General features: G+C 39.3%; 1 protein-coding gene across 4 annotated transcripts in view; it reads left to right on the top strand.

Annotated features, from left to right (window-relative positions):
• MGAT5 (alpha-1,6-mannosylglycoprotein 6-beta-N-acetylglucosaminyltransferase) overlaps positions 1-27,353 on the top strand; it is a 116,781-nt gene that overhangs the window by 46,834 nt on the left and 42,594 nt on the right. For all 4 annotated transcript variants that reach the window (XM_082763171.1, XM_082763173.1, XM_082763172.1 and 1 more), the window contains 4 exons: positions 796-966; positions 14,157-14,233; positions 15,320-15,409; positions 26,894-26,965. In XM_082763171.1, coding sequence (XP_082619297.1) covers positions 796-966; positions 14,157-14,233; positions 15,320-15,409; positions 26,894-26,965 — 410 coding nt within the window. The remainder of the gene's footprint in view (positions 1-795; positions 967-14,156; positions 14,234-15,319; positions 15,410-26,893; positions 26,966-27,353) is intronic.

Genomic DNA, 27,353 nt, shown 5'->3' with positions numbered 1-27,353 from the left:
AGTGACTGAGAATCTTACAGAGCATTAAATTCTGTTCCTCTGATGGCACTTGAATATGCATTAAGGTCTTGCTATTGGAGTAGTTGGGAAATATGGCAAGGACTTCCCTGCCAGATACCTCAATCAAGTCTAATGCCTGCTTTGCTTTTAAATTCAAGTACTTTGTCCTTGATTTCTCCTTTTTTCCTTTCTACTTATGCTTAATTTTGATAGCTCCAGCTGATTCTGGTAGATTGAATGAGCAGTTTTGTGAAATTGAAATGATTTGTGCCCCATGTGTTTGTGCTGGAGTGAAGCTCTTTCATTTTGCTTAAGACATCCCAAAACCCACCAGCAATGTGTAGGTACTGCATTAGAGGTGGGCAGCAGGTGTTTGTGTGTCTGTGCGAAGTTCCACCACAGTACCTGAAGGCAAGTGGTAGGTGCTTGTAAGATGCAGCCATTCATTGTTATTTAAGCAACATACTATTACTTGAGCTACTACAAAGCAAGTATTTGTTTTTTTATTTTTCTTCTATGGTTATACCCACATGGATGCACATTTCCCCCTCGAGTGTAGGATGCATACATGAGTTGCAGTGTGCTTTATAAAATGCATAGAAAGACCAGTTCCACGTCCAGGGAAACTTATACCTGAGGCTCAACAAAGTAGGGAACGTTAGAGCACAAAACTGCTAATGACAAAGACTTGCACTGATTGTGTGTGTGTGTATTTCAGTCTCATTCTTGTCTCTATTTTTTGGTTCTTATAGCATGCATTGCATTATTAAACATAACTTCCTTTTTCACTTATAGATTTGAAGAAAACGCTTGCTGTCTTGTTGGATAATATCTTGCAGCGCATTGGGAAGCTAGAGTCCAAGGTGGAAAATCTTGTACTGAATGGAACAGGAGCAAACTCTACCAACAATACTAGCACCACTCCTGCTCCCAGCTTAGGAGCAGTCGAAAAGCTTAATGTAGCAGGTGGGTATGGCAGCACATGTGGGCTGTTTAATCTGTATTTTCTCTCTCTATGCAATAATGTTTTTTGAGTTAAAGAAATTTGAAGTATCTTAAACAGAATTCAAAAGTCTAGCCCATACCAATTGTACTCTTAAGTCCACTGATCTTTTATAGTCTCAGAGGAAGACTTTCAGTGGTAACTTGGACACACTGAGGAAAATTATATTCTATGCCAAAATGTATAAGCTACTTTATTCACAGTAAATGTTTCATACTTTTAAATGTTTGTGCATTAGAAAGATGAAACTCAGCATATATTTTTTCACTAAGCCTTATTACTTGAGTTGGTACGAATATGCTCTGCATTTCTACCATATGCACTTGACTGGGTGTTAATTAAAAGAAAACATATGTGTACTGGTTATGAGATAAAAATGTAATTCCCTGCCCTGGCTAATAGCTCTTATGATTTGACACACAGAGATGACCTACCCTGGTACCTTCAGCTTATGCATTTTAAAAAGTCATTTGAAATCATTAGTTTTGTCTTTTGGCATAACTGCATGCTTAAATCTTTCCTACGCTTGGTTTTCCTAGCAAAATAAATACTTGTGTTGAGAGGGTGTTTAAATATGGCAAAAGGGAGCAGATGCAAGCTTTGTTAGGGTCATGCCTTTGACAAGAAGCCTGGGAGAGGGGTTGTGCAAGTGACAACACAGCTACAGCATGCCAGCAGAGTTAGTGTCAGCTGCTCTGTCCCACCAGCATTTGTCCATACCAGGATGTTCAAGCCATCACATGGTGAGAGAAGTCTTCTGTGTCTCATTTGCCACAAAATAAAAGCATGCTCATAGACATGTAGTAAAGCCCTGTGCATGCATTTTATGCTACTGCTTTTCTTGCAGTAATGCTTTTCCCCTTGTATCTCTGGAACTCTTTCCCGTGTCTCTCTGGTTTTGGTTAGACTGAAGACAGATTAGAAACAAGCAACTAAAGAGGTATGGCACTTGCAGGCTAGTGACAGGGTGAACCACATCACTGCCACAAGGAATACAACACAACATCTTAGTCACAGATGGAATTTGAGATAGGACAGGATTGTTACAGGTTCTGAGTTACATATAAAATGAAAAACAGACCTGTATATTTTGCTTTTGTAGTAGGACAAAAGAGAGACCTGATGCTGTTTTCAATAGATTTGCAGATAATTTGAAGAAGCAAACTCAGGTTGTTGTTTACATGTTGGTAGGCAAAGGACCATTGTTCCTGCTTGACTAGGATACATGACTAATCAGTTCTCAGGGTGAATTAATTTTGTTGTTGGAGTTGGCCAGAGTTGCAGCGTTAGTACTCGCGATCAACTTTTAAGGAGCTGGGTAGTTTTCAATTTGCTGAATCTATCTAGCTTTATGCTGCCTCGGGCTTGATCTGTGGCAAAGAACACTATTTGTCTTATTAGAGCTTCAGGCTTTTTTTTTTTTCTTTGACTCTTGATGCATTAAGTTTAAAATACCTCCCTGAAGCAATTATAGTAAATAGTGATGATGGAAAAAAACTTTAAGAAACAATATCTTAAGGTTTGATTAATATATTGTGCTGGTGTCTGTTTGGATGACATTACTGCTCAAGTATCTCCAGGCTGGATAGAACCAATGGCTAAAATAGAGCTTGGGACTAACCCGTGTGTATCTGCTGGTTAAAGTGTTTACTAATTGTCCATTTGAAGCCATGAGTAGAACTCGTTTCATTGGAGGCATTTCCCAATGGAAATGAAAAGTTTGTTTCTACTTTTGTCTTCATAGTAGTTTTCTGACAGTAACAGACTCTAGAAGCCGTACAGTTATTGCTTTGAGGTCAAATGTAAGTATATTCTATGTTAGCAGTGAGTTGTTCAGAAAATAAGCTGGGTAAGTAAATATTGTGATTACAATACCAGCCACAGTGGTGGTTTTTTCTGTTGTGATTCAAGTGTGTCCTTTTTTCTTGTTATAGAGCAACTGAGATAATCTGCAAATTGTTGTAGAGGAGGGATTTTGTTACCAATGGTTTGTCAGTTTATTGAAACTGAAACATGTATGCATACAAATACATGTGGTATTTCCATTGCTTTCTTTGTAATAGCTTATTCAGCTCTTAGCTGATGAAGTGATCACAAAATGCAGACACGATAGGATTACTGTTTCTATCAGCTGTAATATTTTAATGCTGACTTGAGAGGAATGATGTTACTTACTGCTAGTAATTTAAACTCTTTCCATGTGGACAACTATGCTAGGATGTTCCATAAATAATAAACATGTGTTTAATATTACTATTAATATTTTTAAAAGAGCACTTGAATTTGTTTTTGCAATTTTATTTTTTTTTTTTACCTCTGGAGTAAAATAAGCATTTAAAGCCTCATTCATCAGCGTAACAGTGCAGACTTCTACCAGACTATCCTAGAAGTGCGCTGCTTCCAGTAGAGCTACTTGATGAATTTAGGATTTTTGTCGCAATACTCTAAAACCTATAATCTGTGTAACCATGCTCCTTTATCTATGGTAAGGCTTCCTGAAATAAATGAAGCTTCATGCTCGCTTAAGCTGCACCATAATATCTATTCAGTGACTGTAAAATCTTACTTTTGTCCTCCCTGACCTTTTACAAAGTTTTTTATGTGCTATGTACTATCTGCTTAGCTACAGGTGATAAAATAGGATGTAATAGAAAGACAAGAAGCTGATTACATTGTAAATGTTTGTCTGTTTTCATTGCTGATTATTACTAGTCACAAGCTCAAGAACAAACATTTTTTTCTTATAAATTGAAACCTGACTACCATGGCGGACTAGACTTGTCAGTCTGAGCACCTTGAGATTTTTTGTTACATATTTTACATAATGCTAGTGCTTTCATTAAGGAAACAAAAAAGGGTACTTTTTACCCACATACTAGGAAGAACAAAAAAAAATGATTAGTCAACATTTCTTCTCTCAAAGTCTGCCTGTAAGTGGAATCTCTTTATCAGTTACATTGCTGTAAAGAGACAACTGTTGTAAAAACAGTATCTATGTGCTACAGGTAGTGGATGGTAATAATGAAGGAATCCTGGTTTATTTCCAGAGTCCAATTACTAGAATAAATCCAGTTTGGTTTTATGATTTTTTTTCCGGCTGTAATAAACAGAGCTGGTATGTGGTTGTGGCTCAGATTTACGGATTGCAAAATTCCTTTTTGTGAGATAAAAACACTGACACTCGGACCAGATCAGGATTTCTCGTTTTTTAATTTATCACATCTGTTGACATTATATGAACAACCAGAATAATAGTGTAGAAGATAATATTTACCATATTAAAAAGGATGGGTGTTTTCCCCCTGTTCATATGTACGTTGTTTTTTAGCTCGGATGGGAATTTGTGTCTGACTATGCAGGTAATCCAGGTAGTGAAGTTAATGTGTTCTGAGAAATGGCTGGCTGTTACACTTGCTGAACAAGTGGTTGAGAAATCAATTTGTTAAGAAAATGCTGATGTGTTTTTCAATGAGCTGAGGTCGGGATATTTAGTTTTGCCCAGTACACATGTTGATGGTAAAATATCTGCTGGTCCAGGAAAGCTCTTATGTATAATTAATGAACTTGCAAGGATACTTCTTCTAATGCACTACACATAAGCTAACACCACCTTTAGTTACTGCATTCCCTTGATACTGAATCTATCATCTGTCCTTCTAAGGAAGAAAAATAATAACTTGTTATGTACTTTGATGTTTTCAAATTCTTTTGTGGATATACATATCCAGACTTGGAGAGTGGTCATTGCAGCTGCCTGAACAGACCTGCTGTGTGTTTGCTGGTGGGCAGCAGGTGCCTCTAACTCTGTCAGTGTTGAGAAAGGGATGCGTGACCTTCACAGCCTTATATAGAAACAAATGAAATGAGGAAAGACCTAATAATCAGTTTTGTAGCTGCTTTGAAAACAACTAACTACTGGTTGTCATCAGAAAGGCATTTAAAGGGCTACCGAAGGTCATCTTAAACTTCGGTCAGTAACTTCTGTAGGTTATCTTGATAAGTAAAACGAAAAAGATGAAGTAAGACAGTCTGAGGAAAAGAACATACGTGGGAGACTACCTGGATATCCGAGTTTAAAACCGCCAAGCCCCACAGCACAATGTCCAACAAACAGAATGGAGTCTGCCCTCGGAAAGCGTGAGCAATGAGCACCGAGTCTCGGGATGTCCAGATGGGTGTTGAGCTGGGCGGTTTTACAACCAGGGGCATTGTGTAATAAAGGAATGAGCAATGCCTAATGTGAAAGAGCCTGTCGGTGAAGGAAAAAGGAGGCACCAGCCTGGGAAATAGCAGAACTGCTTGGCAGATTTGACGAATGATCTGTCTTTATTTTAGGATTAACAACACAGCCAGAAGTTGAATTAAGTCTGGCTAAACAGCACCCATCATGGCTATTTTGCTCTTGTAACAGCCTAATAGAAATGTTTGTGGCTTCCTAAAAACAGTTTTCATCAATCCTTCAGCCTGTGCTTTGACCACAGTAGCATGAACAAGCAATTTCTGTGATGGATATTACTTGGTATGGAGCCCATGACTTTTTCTTTCAGTGGGGTAGCCTCCTCGTTATCATAATGAAACCTACGACACGCTGTTATTGGGAGATTACCTAACATAAGTAAAATGTATTCTTTGAACAATATTTATAATTGTACTTTTGGGCAGAGGTGCAGAAATCGTAGGAACATGACTCAGTGTTTGAAATTTAGAGGCTGTGTCAAATTAATTATTCATTACTTTCCAAAAGTCTCTTTATCAGTTGTGCTTCTTGTTTGGCAAGCCATGGAGAAATGTAGCTTTTTTTCTGTTGTTCTACCTCTGGCTGTCAAGCCAGCTGTACAACTGAGACAGCAGTGGTGAAATCTGCAGCAGAAGATATTAGAGTGGTGTGCACAGTTCTTGGCACATTAAATGATCTGAAGAAAATCCATCTGGATTACGCTCGTTCGTGATAAGAAGGTGATAACAGCTGGTAGGAGGAAATGTTGAGGATTTAGCAAGGGCTGGAGCTCGGCTGTCTCTGAAGTAGGTAAATTCAAAGTTGTCTTGGATTCATTTTTCAGTTCACATTTAGAAACCAGAAATGTCTTTCTCCTCAGACTCTCAGACAAATTACATTGTTGATTTGGATATAGAAATGTACAGTGTGTTCACATCCGTGTTTTGTTTAGGTTTAGTGTTTGTGTAGTGTTGCTACACCTGGGTTCTTCCTCTGAATTTGGTTTTGCAGAATCATTCATTGAGAAGCGTAAGAGCAGAAGCTTCTCTTTTTGTTTGGCTTGCATGAAAGGATAGTGAAGTGCAAGATTTGTGTCACAAATATCTTTAATCCTAATCCCAAAGGAGTTGAGGTTGGGACCTCTGCTAGAGAATGAGATGGGGTGAGCTGATGCACTGCATAGGCAAAGTTGAAAAGCAAAGCCATGAAGTCCCTTGGATAGCTTGAGTAGGAGGGTAGGTGCTCCTTTTTTCTCCCTCTTAAGATCCATGAGTAAAACTATGAGCATGCTTTCTTTTCTCCCCTCCTCAAAAGCATCAAACAAGCTTGTTGATTTGATACCGACAATTTTCAACTGCTTCTCCAGAACCTCCATTTGCTTTATGAAAGAGTAAGTTGTTAATAGTGATGCTTACAAGGCTTCATCTGACTGGTTTCAGATGCAACGAAGTCCCTTTTTTCCTTCTCTCTCCCCCCTCTGTTTTCATTTGTCCAAATTTTATTTGATGAAAAGCTTTTAAGAGTTCTGGTAGTGATCTTCTCTGGCTTTGTGGGAAGTGGTATATTCTCATATACATAATAACATATTTATCTACACCTGGGGTGCAAAGCAGATAAGAGTTTTTGTCAGTCTTAGAACGGGATGCTCCGAGCCACTGCCAATCAAAACACTAGGTCAACCTTAAATTACTGGTTTTAAGATAAAAATGGGAGAATGGGAAACCGTGGCACCTTCAGGCAGGGCTTCTCTACAGCACAGCTTCTTTTGCAGCTGAGTTGTTGGATCCTTGTAACGGGCACAAGATCAGTTTCATTTAGGCAGTTTGGCTTTTAACACCAGGGCTTTACTAAGATAAAGCATTTGTTTGTTTGCTGGTTGTGTGGCACAGTGTTCTGCTAAGCGTATTTCGTCCGATAGGACAATCTCCTTGAACAAAAATGAACAAAGAGCGTATCCTGTTTTCTTTAAGTTTTTATTTTTTGATAAGCAGGGCATGTGGGTTTTGTGTTGCGGGTTGTTTATTTTTTTGGTTGGTTGGGCTTTTCTTGTTTATTTTTGCCTGAAATCTCGCTGTGTACTTCAGGCAGCCATGGGAAAAATTTGATTCAAGTAAATTGAAAGAAACTTTCAGTGCCTTATTCTTCAAACCACTGCTAAACAATAGTGGTATTAATTATGAATATAGCTGTTACAAACATTTTTTTTGGTCAAAATGTTGATTTTAAAGTAAGGGCGAAGGTGCTCTGAGGCCATTACCTTCACTATATTTCAGTGCGTGTTCAGTAAAACAAATTGCGGTAAGTGTCACAGTCTTAACGTTTCAGATGGTATAATTGCACAGAAAAGTGTACCAGTGTGGTTGTTAGCAGTGTTATTTGCATTGAAAAATGTGACTTTGGAAGATTTTTTGTGCCTTTGATCTCATAAAAATGAGGAAATGATGGTCTGTGTTCAAATTCCTCCCTTGCACATAGGTGACACTTGGAGGACTCCTTCCGAGCCTGAGCCCAGTTCAGTACCAGCGTGCTGTACGTACCCTGCTCAGGGAGGGAGAAATTCCTGGTGTATCTCTTCTTAGCTTCCACAGCATTTTGAGCTTATGTATTAGCATGTTCTGGTGTATAGGCTGAGTTCTCTTTAAAGATGTGAAGACTAAAGTTGTTCAAGTCACTCATTTGGATGCAGACTTCAGTATTTACTTGTCATCTAAAAGATGATGCGTGGATGCCTGTCAGCTAGCTGGCATCACCTGTGAATATGTAGCAAGGCAGACTGACAAGTCAGTTCTGGCAATGCTGCGAGCAGGCATTTTTATTTAATGTTGCTATGGTGAGAAGAACATTTGGCTTTGTATTTCCATGTACTTCTTCCTGCAGAGTTTGGGGTGACATGATGAAGACTTTGAGGTGGGAAGGAAGACTCGGGTAACTTTGTGAGAAGTTGGTTTGTTTCCATGGCTCTTTTCAAAGAACTTTGTTACGTGCAGGACAGACCTGTTGGTTTAACAGGCTGCGATGATGGTTTATCCCATAATGCTGTGCTTGCAGAGACAAACTTGATAAAAAGCTAAGTATTGTGTATTATTGTGAATTTCCAAAGCTGTCCTCCTGTCTTCAGAAGACTACAGTAGGTTTTTCTTCAGTTACAGTAGTACATATGGTATTAGCTATGGCCGTGCCTTAAAAACAAACTAGTCCTCACAAAACATCTGTGAGTACTGGATGCAATAGGATGTGGGCTCCGCTGATACCAGGAGTCAAGATTACAGTTTGCTCAGGGCAACACTTTGATTAGTATTTATTGTGCCTTCTCTGTTGTATTCTTCTCCACACTGTGTGTAATAGCAAGTGCTTTTTCCCATTTTCCTGTCAGTTTGCCTCCTGCAAAGGCAGTAGCTTGGAGCTGAGGAGAGCTGTGTTTTCAAGCCTCGCTGATCCAGCTCAGCATAATGACCGTGCAGAAGACCACACGTGAATATTTTCCACTGCAGTGCTAAGCTGTATTAGTAATGCTGAAAGGGGCTGTTAGTGGTCCCCGGGGCTGCATTCTGATTAACCACTTGACTACTACTTGAATTCTCCTAACATCGCATTGATTTCAGTAGCATTAATGGAACACAGCAGCACAGCTGGTGTGAGGATGGACTAGCAGTCGAAAAGTTAATTTTCTCTAAATCATACCAATGCTTTGCTCCCAAAGTTTCTGAAATGTTAGTAGAAAGCGGTTTGTGCTTTGCATTTACAATCGTGTAACCTCTAGTTTGTTTCTTTGAAAGTGTCGATAGTGCTTTCAGCTCACACTGCAAATTCTCTCTTTAAAGAAACCTTCCCAGCTGGAGAAGAAAAATGTGAATTAACTTGAGAATGTGTTAATTAGTAGGAGAAGGGAAGGGAAGGGAGATATTACACAAATGAAAATTGCCTTAACTAGAGTATTGCATCTAACCTTGGATTCCAGATTTCAGAACAGAAATAGAAGCAGAAAGATTCCATAAAGCAAGAATAGTACATTGATTTAATGATCAAAACCAGAAAGAGAGCAGGAAGAGAGAAAATTGGTGAATAGACTGATCAGATGATTACTCCATCCTTTTAATATTAAGGTTTCTGCTTTTATGAGATAGGAAACACTGAGTTGAGCTATTATTTGTGCTCTGCGTCATCACAAGGTACTCTAATATGCTTCTTCACGCTAGTCTGAAAATGGCCTTGATGTTCCAAAGTGTATAAACTTGACGGCATCTAAATTCTTAGGGTATTTCTGCTCTTGTAAGAACAAAGAGTTGGTCCTTACCCAGCTAGATATGCCACCAGTGTCACAGTTTGCAGTTCAATGGTGTTGGGGCTTCTTGATTTGCTTTAACCAAGAGTGCTATTTTAGAACTTCGTTAGGTATTCCGTTTGTCATAAAACAACAATCATTATTAAATAACTATGCTATTGCATCTTTTTTCTATTACTATTATTCAGCTTGCTGTCTTTGCAGATTGTTTCTAGGCTTCAAAACCATACTGAGAAAAACAAGCAATTTTTGAGGGTATCACAAAGCACGTTATTAAAGTACTTATTTATTGTAAGGGTATTTATTATTATAAGCCGTGCATAGCAAAGGGACAAAGTATGTATGCAGTACTTACTAAGCCTTATTTTTACTGTTTTGTGAGTGAGTAACTAGAGAGCAAACAAAAAATGAATGCCTCATCACAGATTATTCTTTGAGCCACACAGCTTGCTCTTGAGATTGTAAAGCTTCCCTAAAACAAACAAAACCCCCGATACGGAGTTGGATTGCATGAGCATTAAAGACCTGTACCTGCAAAGTGGCGTTTCAAGAGTTCAGTGTCAAAGGCAGGTGACTGGAACCAATCTGTCCTTAGCTGTACACAGCAACAAAGGAGAAGCATCCTTTGCAGAGCAAGGTCAGGTGGCTCAGCTTCAAGCTGCCACGTCATTCATGCTAATGCGCCAGACTTTGCACTGAAATAACTGCTAGTTGTTCACAAGTTCAGTTCTGCCTGCTGTGCACTAGCGATCTCTGATGCAGAGCTGGTAGTCTTCAAACAGCCCCAGACGTTGGTGAAGTGAACATATGGCTGCTTTCCGAGTGCCGAGATGGAGTTTTAGTTACATATCCAATGGCCCAGCACTGCACAAACGAAGCACTGCATTAAAAAAGCCTCTGTGCTCTTAGGTTTATAATGTGCTCACATCCAAGTTTTCAATATATCGGTGTAATAATGTATTAGGTAAATGTTTAATCTGTGCATAATAGCAATCAAGAGGATATAAGTTGTGCTTGACGTGAAAAACACTTGGGTGTCTATAGAATGGAAACTGGCATCATGGACTTAACTTAAGAGGAAAAAAGTGTGTTATCTGGTGTTCTGTGCTGACTTGACAGTTTGCATTTTTAACTGTTGGCATAAAGTTCTAAGTTTTGGCTGGAAAAATATCTCAGAACTCATATTTTACTTGCTATAAATCCTAATTAAGAATAAAAATCTGTGTGGTTTCTTATACTATTTTCTCACGAAAGCAGCATTAAAAATGTCTGGCTTTATGATGTATTTTGGGTTTGGGGCTTTTTCATCATCTTCCCACCAGGAAGAAGCTCTGTGCTCTTGACTTGTATTTTTAACTCGCTTTTTCACACTGCAAGACCAAGATTGGTGTAGGTCAGCATCCCCAGGTTTCCATTTGCTTCACGTGCTCTTTGTAAGCCATATAAAAGGGTACATTGCTAGTGTCTGTCTGAGGTGGTCACAGCTGTCCGTGGGATAAGTATGATTTGTTCACCTCTGGATTTCTGATGAAGGGGAGCGTGCTCTGTGCTAGCATGGATGGTGGCAGCCTCGGAACAAAACAGCATGAGCTGCTTTGGCAGCACAGGCACATTGTGAGCTAGATGTGCACGAGGAAATGCTGTCCAGCCCATGCTTCCTCCGCTGCTGCAGCTGCACAGCAGGGTGTGATGAGGGCAACCTGGGCTGTTAATCTGTAGCTGTCAGCTCACAGTTAGAGGCTGGCCACTGTGCCCTTGACTTTCAGTATTTTACAAGGCTGTTTTCTTTGTCTATAGTTCACAGCAGCTAATGCAGTAAGGGTGTGGAAAGGAGCCTTTCTGCTGCCCAGAAAGGAGCATGTTCCTTACACCTAGCTGGCAGCGAGCTGGTTGAAATGTAATTCTTCATGCAGGCTCTGATCGAGGACGAGGGAGAAGTGGGGAGGGATGGTTCTCAGTCTAGAACTCGCACTGACTGTGGCTAACATGGAAGCGTACTGCTTCAGGGCAAGCTCAGATCCACCACCGCTTTTCACAAGTGAACTCAGACTTCTGCATTTATTTCTCACACTAATGTATGGAGACCAGTATGTTCAAAACAAGAAAGGCATTAACATGCTCACCTATAAAAACATTTGAGTGCAGAGACTGTGTTTATGCATGCCAAAAGTGAACTATCTAGACTACAAATGCATGTGTACCTAGAGAGTCCGTTCTCTCTATCTTGTGTTTTTTCTCCTTCCTCCCGTTCTCAGGAGTGTCACAAGATACCAATGCAAATCTAATATGGTGTGACAGACTTGGCACACTAAAAGGTTTTGCTCAAAAATAAAGCATTACAGTTGTATTTCTTTAAGCACAGGGTAGTAAATAGCCTTTAGAAGAAGAGATGGTTTGTTGCCTAGACATTAAGTATTTTCAACCCTGAGTTCAGTACAATGTTGAAAGTTGAATTTTTCCTGCAGTTGAATTATATTTCTGATATGATATCATAGATTTAAAGTGTCTTTTATGTTTAGGGAAGATCTGGATTTAACATGTCTTATAAAAAGCTCAGTACTTATTTTGTATTCAGGCTTACGAGTTCCTAGTTTAGTAATGGATAGCATATCTAGCATAGAATATATTTGATTTCTTGAAATTCTCACAGAATTAGTTGACAAGTGAGGAGAGAACTTAGCTACCACCCAGATCTTAGATCTTTGTGAAACTGCTCAGAATACCAACTACTTCCCTCAAACTGCTACAGACAAGACCTGAATACTGGTGTGATGGATTACTTTGTATTTATGCAACGCCGTTCTTTTGCAGTACTGGAATTTTAATTTTCAGAATGCCTTTAAAGATTTATTCTGTAATTGTTCCTTATTACAAAGGATATGAATTATTAAAACTAGAACAGTCCTTTTGCAAGAGGAAATCTTCTGTAAACACAAATAAATAAACCTCAATACTGTTTTATTTTGCCTGAAAGGGAAAAAAAGTAAGGGCCAGACTTTAGACCACAAACTAATGTTTAGCTAATGGCATTATACTAATTATCAATAATCACCACAGTTTTATCCACACCTCTTTTTGTTTTAGGGTGTGTATTATTTGATCTCGAGCGCTTTTAGTACAATACAGGTGGGAGGTCTGACTCCTGAACTGAGTACAGCAGAAAGTCTCAGTGTTATTTACCTTTACTGAGGCAAAGTAGAACATGCGTCCAAGCTCTTGACACCTGTCTGCGTGCTCTGTGTGTTCCTTCTTTGGGCAGAAATCAGAGCCGTCGATGTCAGCAGTCTGGTCTGCAAGAATCCTGTATGGATAGCAACATCGGAGTATTTTGAAAGCACTTATTGATTTGAAATTATAAAGTCATCTGAAAAACTGCTTAGCTCCAGCGTTGTTGTCGGTGGGGGTACAGCTCGGTTTGTCAAATTGCTGCTGCTGCTGAGACTGCCAAATACATCTTCTTCCAGGCATAATTCTTCTTTCCCCATCCAATCCGTTTTGTAACACTTCACTTGCATTTCAAGCTTTATCTTTAAAATAAACTATTTCAAAAAAAACTAACTAAATAAAACGCAAAATATTCAGATAAATCAGGAAAAAGCTTTTTTTATTATACAGCAAAACCACAAGTACCCTAGCTTTTTTTCCATGGATTTTGGCCATACTCTATCCTAATGCTGCAGCCTTTTTTATTTTTTTAACTGAGATTTCTAATTAGCATATTCAGGTTGAGGTTGTGCAATATAACTACAAAAATGCCATGGTGTGAAGTGTTCCTATGTTGATGGATGGTTGGCTTTAATGATCTTGGTTCTAGTCCATGGGAAAAGCCAGAAATGATGCAGGTGTAATTTAGATAACTCCGGGAGGAACTAGCTAAATTAAAAAACTTATCCTCCGCTGACTCTGGTGAGAATCTCTCCACCACATTAATCATTTTTCTTGCCTCAAAGGCCTGTGTTAGTGGGTTCTTAGTAGAAAGTCCCATCCTGGAACTGGTGTGATAATGTCTTTAAATACTGCTCATTTTTCCTTGGTTTATGGTCTAAAAGAGTTGATCTGTCATATTCTTTAACATGCTGCAAAAACTGAGAATTACAAGGTATTAAAATAGTTAAATGTATATGCATTAGGAGACCATAATATTTTTTATGTTGCAGTGTTAGTTGTAAATTTAGATCATATCACAGTATTTAATTGGGTCAAGTATCTGGTGCCAAGCCTGCTGATCATGAGTATTCTATGAAATGATAACAGAATCGGAAAAATCTTGAGTTCACGTCTAGAGTAATGTACACCTTACAAGTGTTTGGCAATTATAAACAAATTATTGCAGTTTAGTAGCTTTAAGCATGCTTTCATTAGGAAGCTGTTTTGATTTTTATTATTTTCAGTATGGGTTAGCTTAATTTTTATTTAAGTCTTCATAGATTGCGTTGTATAATTCAGCGCTTACTGCAAGTCAAAGTTGAAAGCTATGTAACCTTTTTCTATAATCAAAAAAGAGCACACTGAGTTTTAATGATATAACAAATGTTACACAGTGGGACTCTTCAGTCAGTCTGGATGTGGATTCATAAAAATAAAAGGAAGGATTCATTAGGCTATCTGTCAGAACTGTAAAACAAAATTCAGTTATGGTCTCTGTTTCTCTTTAGATCTCATAAATGGAGCCCAAGAACAGTGTGAATTGCCTCCTATGGATGGTTTTCCTCACTGTGAAGGGAAAATAAAGGTAACTGTGAACTGTTCTTAATCTTATTATGTGTGTTTTGTTAAGAACTGAACGTATGTTGCAAGAAGTCACTATTCAGTGTTGTAATACAAGAGCAACTGGGTCAAAAAAGAGGGTATTTAGGAGCAGGTGTCACTACAAAACTCACCTTACCCTTTAATACTCCTGCAGAGAAACAAAGGGTCATCCTATTAAGAAAGACATAAAATGCCATGTTATATTAAAATGCCACATTATTTAATGAAATTACTCTTTGAATGCTGTTTTGTTATTTAGACACCTTCTCGTTTTTAAAAAGTCCTGTCTGTTTTCTTCCCCCATAGTGAGTCATTGGACGTCTCCCCACCCAGGGTTGGGATTTTGTGTGCACCTCACTCCAGCCCTCCCTCTCTTTCAGCAAGATGCTTGTTCATACTTCATATGTATGAACAATTGTTGAGTACTTTCATATGATTATCAAATGCTAGGATTTATTTCTGAAAGTGTAGCTGGCAAAGTGTACATGAAATTTCCTTACCTTTTTTTCTTAAAATAAAATTCTTACACTATAGTATTTAAAATAAATATGATTGTATATAAATTTGTTTTGATCCATTTTGACAAATGGGCTGTGTGGTGGCTATGAAATACATCATTTCTATGTTAAAATAAGAAGTTAAATGAATTATTTACTTCTGCAGAATTGGTATGTTCTTGGCAGAGTCAGATTACTGTCTTGGTAACTAAAATGACCAGTTAATTTGCAGAGCGTGTGTAACGGCGCAATGAAAGTCAGTTCCAGCCACACCCATGTGTATGAATCCTGATTATATTCTCCTTTTGGTATTTGCCTCTGCTTGCCTTGCTTACAGTTTGTGCAAACTGCACCCACACCTTATATGTAGTTCCTTCCCCACTGTAGTTGAATGCTGAGATGCAGTCTGCTGCAAAATATTCATAGAACTCTTTCGGTTATTTGTGGTTTTTATCAGTTTGGATATAGTGGCTTGCAGCTTTCCTTTGTTATTCATGACTTCAGTATGAAATGGTATGTTTCAGAGAGATTCTGTGAGGCTTAAACATAACCCTGTTCTTGTTCTGTTTCAGTGGATGAAAGATATGTGGCGATCGGATCCCTGTTATGCAAGTTACGGTGTAGATGGGTCCACGTGCTCCTTTTTTATTTACCTCAGTGAGGTCAGTAATCTTTTTATCTGCATAAGGGGAATATCATAGTGCCTCATTAGCTTTTGGTAACTGTTTGTAAACATTTTTCAAAACAAATAGCTTTCTTCAGAAAAATTCTAGAAAGGAAAACAATAAAACAGATTTTTGGAGAAGTGTTTTGCTATTTTTCTTCAGTCTACCAGGTGTTTCTAGCATTGGAGAATTTGAATGTTTGTAACTGAAGTGAAGTCAACAGCGACTGCTCAGTGAGTCCACACAAGATACCCTATAAAACTGAAGTGTGAAGTTCAGTCATAGATCCTTGCCTCTGAATGCTTGGTGTTGTCTTCTATGTAGTTCCTAAGGTAGCAGTAGATAGGAATTTTAGGGGGAGGTGTTTGGAGTGTGAAATTTAGGAAGTGGTATGCGGTAGTACATCCTCCTAGGAAGCATGGTCACTTCCTGCTTAAAGCTCAGTTTTGCACACAGCTGAATAAGGTGCTTGCCCTGGTGTTTTTGTAGGTTGTTTTTTTTTTTTTTTTTTTTTTCCATGGATCTCTCATTTCCTGAGCAATGCTTGTTTTCCAAGAAGAAATTATGGCTAACAAGACTCACTGTGAACTCTGTCACTAGTTGGTGGTGTGTATGCCAGAAATAGTCAAATGTATTTGATGACTTGACCCCTTTCTTAATAGTAAAATTCTGATTATTTACGGCAATTGACTTAGGTAGAAGTTCTGATGCCTAGTGGCTTCCCAGTTGTACAGAACTGAGAGAGCCAGTGCGGTTACAGAACTGTGAACTGATTTTAATTACACAGTTTCTGCAGGATTCCAGGAGGAAGGGCTGGGTTTTTAAATTCTGTATCAGAGATGAAAACAGTAAGTCTGTTATATGAGTAACTCAGTTATAATGAAAGCAGATTCTGTTCAGTTACTCAGCTTGCTGTAGCTGAACTTCTCAGGGCACTGCTTTAGGCAGCATTAGTAGTTAAATGCGTGTCCAAAACACGCATCTGAAGAAATAAAAAATGCTGGGTTTTATCACAAATTTGACTCACTACATTGCTAGCACTTAGTGTTGATTTATTTATGGGCTATAAAGCTGGTGTAGGAAAAGATCCAGTATGACTGTGTTATTTATCCTGTTATTTTTCAAAAAAGCTGAAGGTACGGTTTCGTAATCATCTGAAGCTGATCGAAGTTTCTACTAAAAGATTGTTGTAGCCTTAGTGGATTTCTATTAGTGCAGTAGTATATTGTCAGCCAGCTGGTGCTTCATGTCTCTAATGCAAATGTATCTTAAAAATGAGAATACCTGTCAACTGAATGTGAGAATCTGGTATTCTTAAATGACAAATTTATTATTTTGTGTTCCTGTTGAGTCACAGTATTTTCTGTGACAAACTTCTGTTTGATCATCAGCTTTGAAAACTAAGTTGATGCTGTTAGTCTTTTCATAATTGATCTTTCAGCTCATCCCTGTGGCAAAATGTGAGTAGCTCTTGCTCCTGATGTCGTATATTTCAGAATGCAGATGTACCTTGTGGTTATACAGATAACCACTTCTTATGTGCATCAGTTACAGTACTGTGTTCTCCCACTCTAAAACCATGTGCCTCAGCTTGCCAGGAAGGCTGTTTGTGAAATACTCTTGTGTTGACAAAAACAACTTTCTTTTGCCTTTGAGAAGGGGATCCATTTTTAAAGTGTAATGATATGTAAAGAATGTTAAGTACAGAATCTTCTTAAAAAATAACTTCTGAGAATTTTTGTTAGGTTCCTTATCAGATACTATTCCTCGTTAGTGAAATGCTATTTAGTGTAGTGTATCTTTATTGAGAACATAACAGTGAATGTAGGAAGATGTCGTTGTAGGCACACAAACACTTGTTCCTTCACACACCGATGAAGTTTATGAAGGTGTAGTGCCAGTTGTGGATTCCTACTGGCCCCAACCCTTCTTTCCTCACTTTTTATTGCATGTGGTAGCTATTCAGCTGCAACAGGCAGGACCTGCAGTCTTGGATCAGGACCACATTGTGTTATACTCATAAACAGTGCCAAGTAGATAGTACCTTCCTCAAATGAACTGCTGAGCCTACAGAAACTAGTATAAGGGCCTTCTGATTTGCACCTGGAACTTGGTTACGGAAGCAGAAGTTGTACTTAAATTATTTTGTTCCGCTAAAGCTTCAAGGCTTTTAGGGAAATTTTGAATCAAACTTTCAGGAACAGGGAAAAGTTACCACTTAAAACTACTCAAGGCAGAACTGTATTACTTCATAGCATTAAATATTGTATCATTTAGTCAGTAAACATTAAACCTTCTGGATAAAAAAAAATATATGAATAAATTACAGTTCAGTTGTTATTCTATGAGTTGTTGACCTTTTGCTTTTAAGTTCACAGCTAGCAGGAAGTAGTATGAGAAAATTCTTTTTATTTTGCTTGTGGATAAAATGTATCTCGTAATTGTTAAATGGTGTAAGAGGATTCATTCAGCTTGAGTTTTCAGAATGCTGTGAAATAAGCTAGTCTATTCGAAATAATTTTTAAATTGCATAAACTGCCTACTGTGTGCATAAGAATGTATCAAATACTTTTACAAATATCATAGTTGTAAGGCCTTTTCCATGCTTCTGTCCTTACAGTCTGCTCTGCTACCTGTAATATTTTGGAAGTTTAGTAGTATTTCTCTTAAAATTTAAGCCAAGGTAACAGATACATTAAAGGAGATGTTTTTCCAATGTAAGGCTTGTGTCACTTCACAAGAGGGCAAATGGGTGTTTTTTTACAAGGGTGCAGGAAGTTGATTTTTTTCTTTAGGAAGAAACGTAGAATTTGGGCAACTTGTTGCCTGATGGAACAAAGGTACAGTTAGCACCGTTGTCTGTGGGTATATTTGGGAACTTCAGACTAAGGCCTTACATATTTTTTGGAAGTTTTGTCCCCATGGCAGAATGTAAAACTAATATTGGTTGAGCATGTTATTAACCTTGAGTTTAAATTTGGCATTCTTAATCCTATGATTAATTCCATGATTAATGCCCAGCAGCAGAGGTTGAAAGCTTAAATGTTTGCGAATGCAAGCATGAAATGAAATTCTAATAACACTACAATGATGTGGATTTATGAGGTGTGTTGGCTGCTAAGGATAACTGGAAATGCTACTGCAAGAGTAATTTGTCAAAGTGGACAGGGATGAAGAGTTGACAGTTTATAGTATGGTTGCACAGCTGAATGATAAATGTGCCTACAGAGCTCTCAAGTAAAAACCGCTGGTTTAAAACATCAAACTGTGTTAGGGTTCTGGCAGGTTATTACTGTTAAGATTTTTTTTTCACTTCAAGGTAACTATCTAGGAATAAAATAGTTGCGTATACATCTTCTGTTTGAAAAGGCAATATTAAATTACGTGTAGAATCACAGAATGGTTGGGGTTGGAAGGGAACTTAAAGCCCATCCAGTTCCATCCCCCTGCCCTGGATAGCGACACCTTCCACCAGCCAAGGCTGCCCAAAGCCCCATCCAGCCTGGTCTTGGATACTGCCAGGGATGGGGCAGCCACAGCTTTTCTGGGCAGCCTGGTCCAGGGCCTCACCACCCTTATAGAGAAGAATTTCTTCCTTACATCTACTCCACTCTTTCAGTTTAAAGTTTCATCGTAGGGGCCCCTGACAAAGAGGCCCTCCCCAGCTTCCCTGTAGCTGCCTTTAGGTACAGGAAGGCTGCTTTAAGGTCTGCCTGGGGACTTCTCTTCTCCAGGCTGAGCAACCCCAATGCCCTCAGCTTGTCTTCATAGGAGAGGTGCAGTAGCCCTTTGATTATCTTTGTATGTCTACTTTTGCTCTTAAAATCACTTCTACAATCTAGTGTGACAAGCACATGTGCTCTTTCATACTTTTTCGGGATCTGATTTTATCTTCTAAAGCAATTCTATTAGGATGTTATATGTTTAACTCACCTCTCTCTAGTAAAGTGATTTCAAACCTATAAACAGAGGAGCCCAGAATGTTACTTTTCATTGTGTAATATGGGTCAGAACCACAGAGACACTGTAATTTGCCCATGGTTTATGCAAAGCCGTAAAAACACAGCTAGGAATAAAACTGTCCTACACCCTGGTTATGTTGTCACCGTGTATCTGCAAAACAAAAACAGCACAGTGAAAATCCAAGTCATCTTTTCTGCAGAGCCTGCACAAATGCAAGTATTAGCAGCTCTGCCTCCTCTGGTTTGCTTTTGACGGCGCTCCCGTAGGAGTACGAGTCATCGACAGCGAGCTTAACAGCTCTTCTCCACTTCTCTTCTGGTGTCTTGGCTGCTTGAGCAGACTGGGAGGCGAGCATGGCAGCAGAGGGAAAGCAAGAAGCTGTCCAAGGCGTTCAGGTTTAGTTTCTTTTATTATTTAAAGCTCTATCCTGTACAGACTTGCAGGTAAAGCTATAAGGATTTTGTACTTCAAACCAGCTGCCTTGCTGGAGGCACCAGGTCACTCCTGGTGGACAATGCACAACCGTGCAGTACTCTAGTTGTGCTGGAGCCTTTGAAAGACTGGAGGAGAAACAAATGTCCTGAATAGCAAAACCAGACTTGTGTTTTCTGGAAAGAAAGAGCAAGGCAGGGATTAGAAATGGCAAAAGTTGAAAAGGAAGTTAAGCTAACTAAGGTTTCTGAATAATTGCAGCATGATTTCCTTTTAACTGTGATACAAACTTACCCATTGAGAAGAGGTCTCCCTTCTAACCTTATTTAGTTATGAAAAAAGCCAGTTGGTTAACACTATGTCATTGCCACACTGGTTGATGGTTAGCATTGCTTCTGGTGAGAAATGTGTCAGAATGAATTTCTGGACAGTACAAGAACATGCTTCACTGCAAAATGTCAGTTTGCAGCTTATGAATTTAACTTGAGCAAATATCTTCTAAAAAATAAATTTGGCACAGTTTCCCAGCTTAATAACAACAAAAGGTGGAGGGATCTTATTGCTCCTTTCCTTCATTTAGACATTTGTGTCCTCAGAGGACTGCCTGCCACCCAGGAGCGGGACTGCTGCTGTGCCTGCTGGTCAGCTGGTGACTGTGGTGCAAGTTCCTGCAGCCCAGGGAAGCTCTCTCTGTTTTGCTCTTTTGTGCTCCCTTGAGATTTGATGCTGGAGCTGGGCAGCTATCATGAAGATTCCAGGCTTTGGATCCCAAACTCACCTTTCAGGTGCAAGTGCAGTGTTTGGTGTTCTTTTTCAAAGTGGATCCAACACTTCAAAAGACTAAAAAGCTGTTTCAGCAACCAGTCTTTGAAACTTCTGTAGCTTTTGTGTTTCCTAGTATACCACTGGAGAGAATTCTTATTTTTAGCTCTCTAGACTTCATAGAACCAACACTTTTTTTTTTTTTTTACAGTAATATTATTCTTTATGCTGTGAAGGGGTGGAGCAGAACAATACAGACCAAAGGTGATTTTCAATGTGGACTTGTTCCCACAATGCAGGCTGTAGTCTAAGGCATGTTTTAGTGAAATAGTGAAAACATCTGGTAATTACAGTTATGCAGGTTCCTTAAATCCTTGTGGTTTTGCTAGTTTACTGCAGTTTACTAGCTTCTGTGTGGAAGTCTCATTTCCCCAACTGCTGCTGCATGTGTTAGATAATCTCTAACAATGAGGTGAGTTAGCGATTTCCACTTCTTCAGTGTAACGTAACATTACACCAACTTCCTTAAATACTAAAGCATTACTTAAAAAAAAAAAAAAAAAAAAAACTAAAAAAAAAAAAAACCTAAAATAGCATTCTTGTCTGAAATGTAAATTAGCAAAAAGCTTGAACTGAACTTCTGCAGTTCCTAAGAAATTGAAATGCTGATGATATTCAGTACTTTGTCCCCAAATCAGCCTGGATTTGGGAGATTGGAGCTCAGCTATCTTTTCTACCTTGGGCACTTTTTTAAAAAAGGATTATTATTTTTCTGTCTTGCTGGAGGATGCCAGTGTAAGAGAGGGATAAAATTGAGCACATGTTACTGAAGCTAGATAAGAGACTGTTTGGGATTGCCCGTGGAAACAAACTCCCAACACTACCTGCATGTGCTTCTCAATTTCACTGAACAAGCTGGCAGTCATCTTACACACCACAGCTTTTGTCCCATCTTCAAAATGATTATGTATCACTGAGCAAATGCTAAACAAAATGTAGATGTTACGGCTTCTGGAGGAGCAGAGAAAGTCACCTTCCCAAAGGTAGCATTTCATTTGTCTCAAATACCTAAATGGGTTTTCTAAGTGAACATTGAGTTATCTTCTCTGCCTACCTGCGTACTGTCCAATAAATTTCAAGATGCAGTTTTTCACCACGTACTGCAGCGTTGTTTATTTCCTGCTCTTATTGACAGAAGATTGTTAATAGCAGCGCTTCGCCGTGGATTGAATTACACTGAGCAATAACTCCGCTCACCCAAAGTGCAAACGCACTTTAGTTTCCCCGTAGACGTGCTGCACCTTTCCTTCAAAAGAGTCCAAAATGAAGTTACTGCCAGGTGTTCAGCGAGTATCCTTCAGCTCCTGCTTTGTCCAACTCCCACTAGTGCTCTCTGTGAAAATATAAAGGACCTCCTGAAGCTGGGGATGTGGAGAGCCTCTGGCAGAGTACACTTGCATTCAGTTTGGAAATGCTCAGAGTGGCCTGTGCTACAGACGCTTGCCAGCTTTTTAGGAGTGTAATCAAGGTCCTTGCTCTGTAATATAGCTGAGCACTGCAAGCCTGACATCTCCTCAGTTTCATTGTATTTCTGAGGAAGAATTATTGGAACAGATGAAAGCTGCAAAGCCTCTGAGATACTTTTCTGATTGCCTAGGTTTGTTTGGGGTTTGTTTTGTTCTTTTTTTCATGTTAACTCTATAGTTCAGTTTAAGCAGTTCAGAGCACTTTCCACTAATACCAGGAATTGTGTAGCAATTTGGGGCTCCTAAAGTAGCCTGTAACCCAACCTTATAGAGGTTGGTTACAACCAATGTACAACCTACATATGCTGTAGACAGCGCTGTGTCTACTGTGATTCAGAACCAGGCAGGAGAGGCTAGGCTTCTCAGGTGGACTTAGTCTCTTGAGCATGATCAAAGGCTGCCCAGTGCATTTGATTTGCATTGAATTCAATGCTAGTTACAGGAGGCACAGCTGTTCTTAGTCAGAAATATGACAGGAGAAGATAAATATAGTCTGCTCTGAAAAACAGCTTAGCATTTGTATCACTCATCCAAAAAATGGGCAGTCTTCAAATCTGCACTTGCTGCTTCCCAACAATCTCCTGTAACTGCTGTTCTGGGCTTTATCACATCCTTCCTGCCCAATCATGCAGAACAGCAGAGCACTCAGTTGCTATGGAGAGAAGAAGCTAGAGGAAGAACCGATGCTAACCCAGGGAGAGTAAGGCTGTCCTGGAAAGCACAGAGAGAAGTCCCAGTTCCTTCTTCAGGGATTAGTTTATGTATTTTTTTTTTCTTAAATGATCAAGTAAAATGCATAAACAAGTTGAAAGGCAAGATCTGAACAAATACTGCTGCCCTCCTTCCTTTTGTTCAGACTTGTGGCTTTTGGCCATGTGGTTATCTGTAGCTAAACAAACACAAAGCTGCAGTGTTTGTACATTTCTGACAGATTTCATCTAGACACGCTTTAGTGATAAAGTAATCATTTGTCATCGTTTCCCGTGACAAGGAAAACATCTGTAACAGCAAGCAACAATACCATGTTTGTAACTCCATACTGCAGCCTTATGCACATTCTGTGTAGTCTTGCTATTTATAATCATGTATATGTGTGTATGTATGTGTATCCACATGGATTTTTTCTGTTGTATCTGCCACATGATCATAAAGATTGCTGGCCCAGGACAAGGTACACTTCTGTGCTGTTGCATTTCCTGCACACTTTTTTTCATTAGTTAGGTGGTACAGTCTAAAATTAACCAAGGCAGTATTTTTTTTCATGTCCCACTGCAGCAGCTTCCAGAAGATGTTTTGCAACACAAGTCCTGAATTCAACCCCTTATGTTCCCCAGCACATTGCTGTCTCATCCCTCATAGCTTCAACAAAAGCTGATGGGTCCCATAGGAAAACTTCTTCTGGGCACCGTGAGAGCAATGGGAGAGAAGGAAGCTCCAAGCATCAGGTCTTTTCCCTGAGCAGGCATTGCTGTTGGTGCTTGGCTATAAGACTAAGGAGATTAAAGGCCTTCACTCAAACCAATCTGAATGGTTTTCATCCACATTTATAGTTGGAGGTTGCTGCTCCAAGAGGTAAAACACAATTTCTGAGAGATCATTTCAATGCGGAAGGATGCTCAGAGCACCTCCCTTTGTTTTCGGAGAAGTTGGCTTGGCAGTGGTTACTGGGCTGAAGCTGAGACGAGCAACTGTGGGGCTTGCGCAGAACTGCTGAGCACAGTGACTGTCTGCTCCAGACCGTATTTGGTCACACAAGGCAACCAAGGAAATTACTGAACCCTTTGAGGTTTCATTTTGAGTGAGAGGAATCCTTGTGCTATTCTCTGTGAACCCTGGGCAACCTGTGCCAGTGCCCCACCAACCTTCAAGAACATCTTCCTAATGTTTGATCTAAATCTCCCCTCTTTCAATTCAAAGTCATTACCCTTTGTCCCATCACTACATCCCTGACAAAGAGTCCCTCCCCAGCTTTCCTGGAGGCCCCTGCAGGTACTGGAAGGCTGCTGCCATCCAAAACCATGGCTAACCGGAGGCTTTTTACTTGAAATGCATAGGAAAATACAATCGTTGTGTTTCCTGAGGAAAGCTGCAATTAAAATTTAGCAGCCTGATAGTTCTTGTGTAGGTAACATCACATCAACAGGCTGTTACATTCTGCAGTCGAAGCCTGTCAGTGCTATTGTTTCCCTTTCTAGTAACTTGACAAAGCCTCTCAAGTTTTAGATAACTTGTGTAGTTGCCTAGGCTGAAATCCCTCTCTGCTGCCGAAGAGCATAAATCATTGATCATCTGTTGCTCGCACTGAGCAGGGAAGCAAGAACCTGAAACAGAGAAATCTCTCTGTTCCCCCTGAAAACCTCGTCTTCGTTAGAAGTCTGATATTTCTTGAGTGCTAGGCACCTTTATAAGCACAGGTATTACAGCGTGCGTGGGCTTCTCTACTATAGCTTTTCACTGCTGCTTTCTTCATTCTGTGTCTGTGATGGTATCGCCGTGTTCTGAAAGTAACTTCTGAGTAAGCTGCAGTGTGTGTTGAGCCCTGCCGTGGCTCTGATCACCTTCTGATTTTCCTTTCACTTTCTCTTTGAACCGCTACATCGTAATTCCAGTTCTTTCTTTAATTGCCTGCAAAATTCACGTTTGTTTTGATCAACACAACAGCATTTTGGCTGTTTTGGTCATCATAATGTTTTCTTCCTGGAGGCGTGTGTGCCTTTGCTGGTTATTGCTCAAAACTACCTGAAATTCACTGCTAGGTTACACCTGGCTTGGTGAGTGTGTCAGTTGTGCTTTGCTTCTCCAACCCCACTTCCCCACGAGTCAGTAGATTAAGTTAATACAGTGATTATCTTCTTTCCCCTCCTCCTGTACATCACATTTTTAGTCTTCAACTTTGCTTTCCGCGTGCTCCTGTTCATTATTATCCCACATCTAACAGCTCTCACTTTGTGAGCCACTGGCTTAGCAAAATGTGCAAATCCTTTCCTTTTTCTATAAGAGAATGCCTCTGCGTTCTTCCTACTGCATTTACCACTCCTGAAAATAACGAGACAACCAGAATGCTTCGAAGAGTATGTGTTTAAAAATCTTCTGGTGAGCCAAGTTATGGTTTTTTTGTAGTTGTTTTTTTGTTACTGTTTTCAAACGAAAAGAGGAATTGACTAAACGCCAATATGGAAAAAATGAATGCTAGACCAGTTGTGATATATCCTTGAGTCTACTCCTGCAATGTTCATCCCTGAGCTGAAATGCAGCATTTTGATTTAGATTAGAAGGAAAATGGAATATTACTAAAAGCACAAAGGTACTGTATTGTTCAGCATGATGCCCCATGGTGCGGGACGTCCCTTTGGGCAGCCTGGCCCAGCTGTCCTGGCTGTGTCCCTTCCCAGCCCCTGGCTGGCAGGGCAGCCCCAGGAGCTGAGCAGTCCTTGGCTCTGGGTGAGCCCTGCTCTGCAGCAGCTGAAACACCGCTGTGTTATCACTGCTATTTTCATCAAAAAGTCAAAACACAGCACTGGGTGAGCCTCTGTGAAGAAAATTAACTCTGTCCCAGACAAAGCCATGGCAGGAGAAGAGAGAAATTGAGACTGTGTACAGTTTTTAATACAACTGTTTTCTAGTAGCGATTCCACAGCTAAAGTTAGGACTGTTAATTGCTACAATTTCTAGTATCCTTCCAGAGCTGGAGATAATGAATAATCAGGTATTTCAAACAAGGTTGTTCATGTCGTGGCTTTCAAACATTGCATTAAGTATGTTGGGTAGATGAATTCATAGCATTCAAATTAAGGCTTTTATATAATTTGTCAAAGAAAACTACGCTCGATACATTTCTTTTTTTTAATGAGGTTGTGATATTTGCTAATTTATTATTTTCATGTGGTTGGTTTTCTAGGCAATCATTCAGTCTTAAGGTATCAATCTCTAATGCTTCAGGCTTACAGGTCTGTGACTGGAGGGACCCTCCCTTTTTGCAATACAGTTCTGTTCCTGTTGTGCTTTTGTGGTTTGCCTCCAACAGTGAAATTCCTTCACAACACTGAATGGGCTGATTATTTGATGTGGGTTGTACAGATTCCACAGGACAAGTGAGATTCCTATGGAAAGCGCAGGCAGTTTCAGTGACTTGTGTCCATTTGCTGTTTCTTCCTTACCTACTAGCCGTTGTTTTTCTAGTAGACAGTGGTAGTACTGTATTTGCATGGATTGTTTCTCTCAGAATTATGGCTACTAGTACTTGCGGATACCATTACCTAAGTTAAAATCCTATTACTTATCAAATAAGATTTTTTGGTGAAGTCATCTTTCTTTCAATTTTTTGTCTAGATTTCTACAAGGTAGAACTCTGATCCTTGTTTTTTGATCCTTGTTTTTTCTCAGTCTTTTTATAGAGATATCCTAGGCAGATGGGAAATGTGTATATATAGAATACATATTTTGTAAGGTCTAGAAGCACAGAAAACTCAGTGCTTTTTGAAAATAATTTAGGACCTGCTCAGAAAAAGCATTTAGCAGCTGACCTCTGACTTGAAAGGGTTTTCTGTTATGTATTCATTATCATGAATGAATATCTAAATGCTACTTTTAGTTGCAAATTTGCAAGGTTAAAGTAGAATTGAATTGCAAAAAGTCTTCTTAAGCTTCTCTTAGAAGGCAGGTTTTGCCATGCAGTGACTTACTAATCAGCTGATGTTGTATTCAAACCATAGGAAAGTGGAACATAAAGGCAGTCAGAGTTTGGTAGAGGAGCTGAAAGTAAAATAGAATTGTTTGTTTTAATTTGATTGTTTTGCAGGTTGAAAATTGGTGTCCTCGTTTACCTTGGAGAGCAAAAAATCCTAATGAAGAAACCGATCAAAAAACAGTGGTAAGAAAAACATTAAAACATGGGTGTTCAGTAATTGTTCACTCAAAAGACCCTGGAAGCCTGTGCCACATAAATGCTAGTAAGACTAGAATTTACTATTGTTATTCCTCAGCTCCTCAAAACTGAAGGGCAGCTTCCTTGACTGTGTATATGTAGCTCGTCACATATTTTCTCAAGTCATACTGCAGTCTTGGTGGCAGATTTCCACTAAAAACATTCAAGTGTTCTAGTTTATGTAGCGTTGTACACAGATACTGAGAAAATTTGCAAAGCTATAGACTGTTCCCCAGTATTAAGTGACCATATGTGAAACTATCTATTTTTATTATCCCATAAATCTGGGCTTTATATAAAACAATGCTGTAACAGAAGAGGCCTATGTAAATTT

Source organism: Aythya marila (genome assembly GCF_965140915.1).
Source record: "Aythya marila genome assembly, chromosome: 6".
Lineage (NCBI taxonomy): Eukaryota > Metazoa > Chordata > Aves > Anseriformes > Anatidae > Aythya > Aythya marila.
This window is presented reverse-complemented; position numbering and strand designations above follow the sequence as displayed.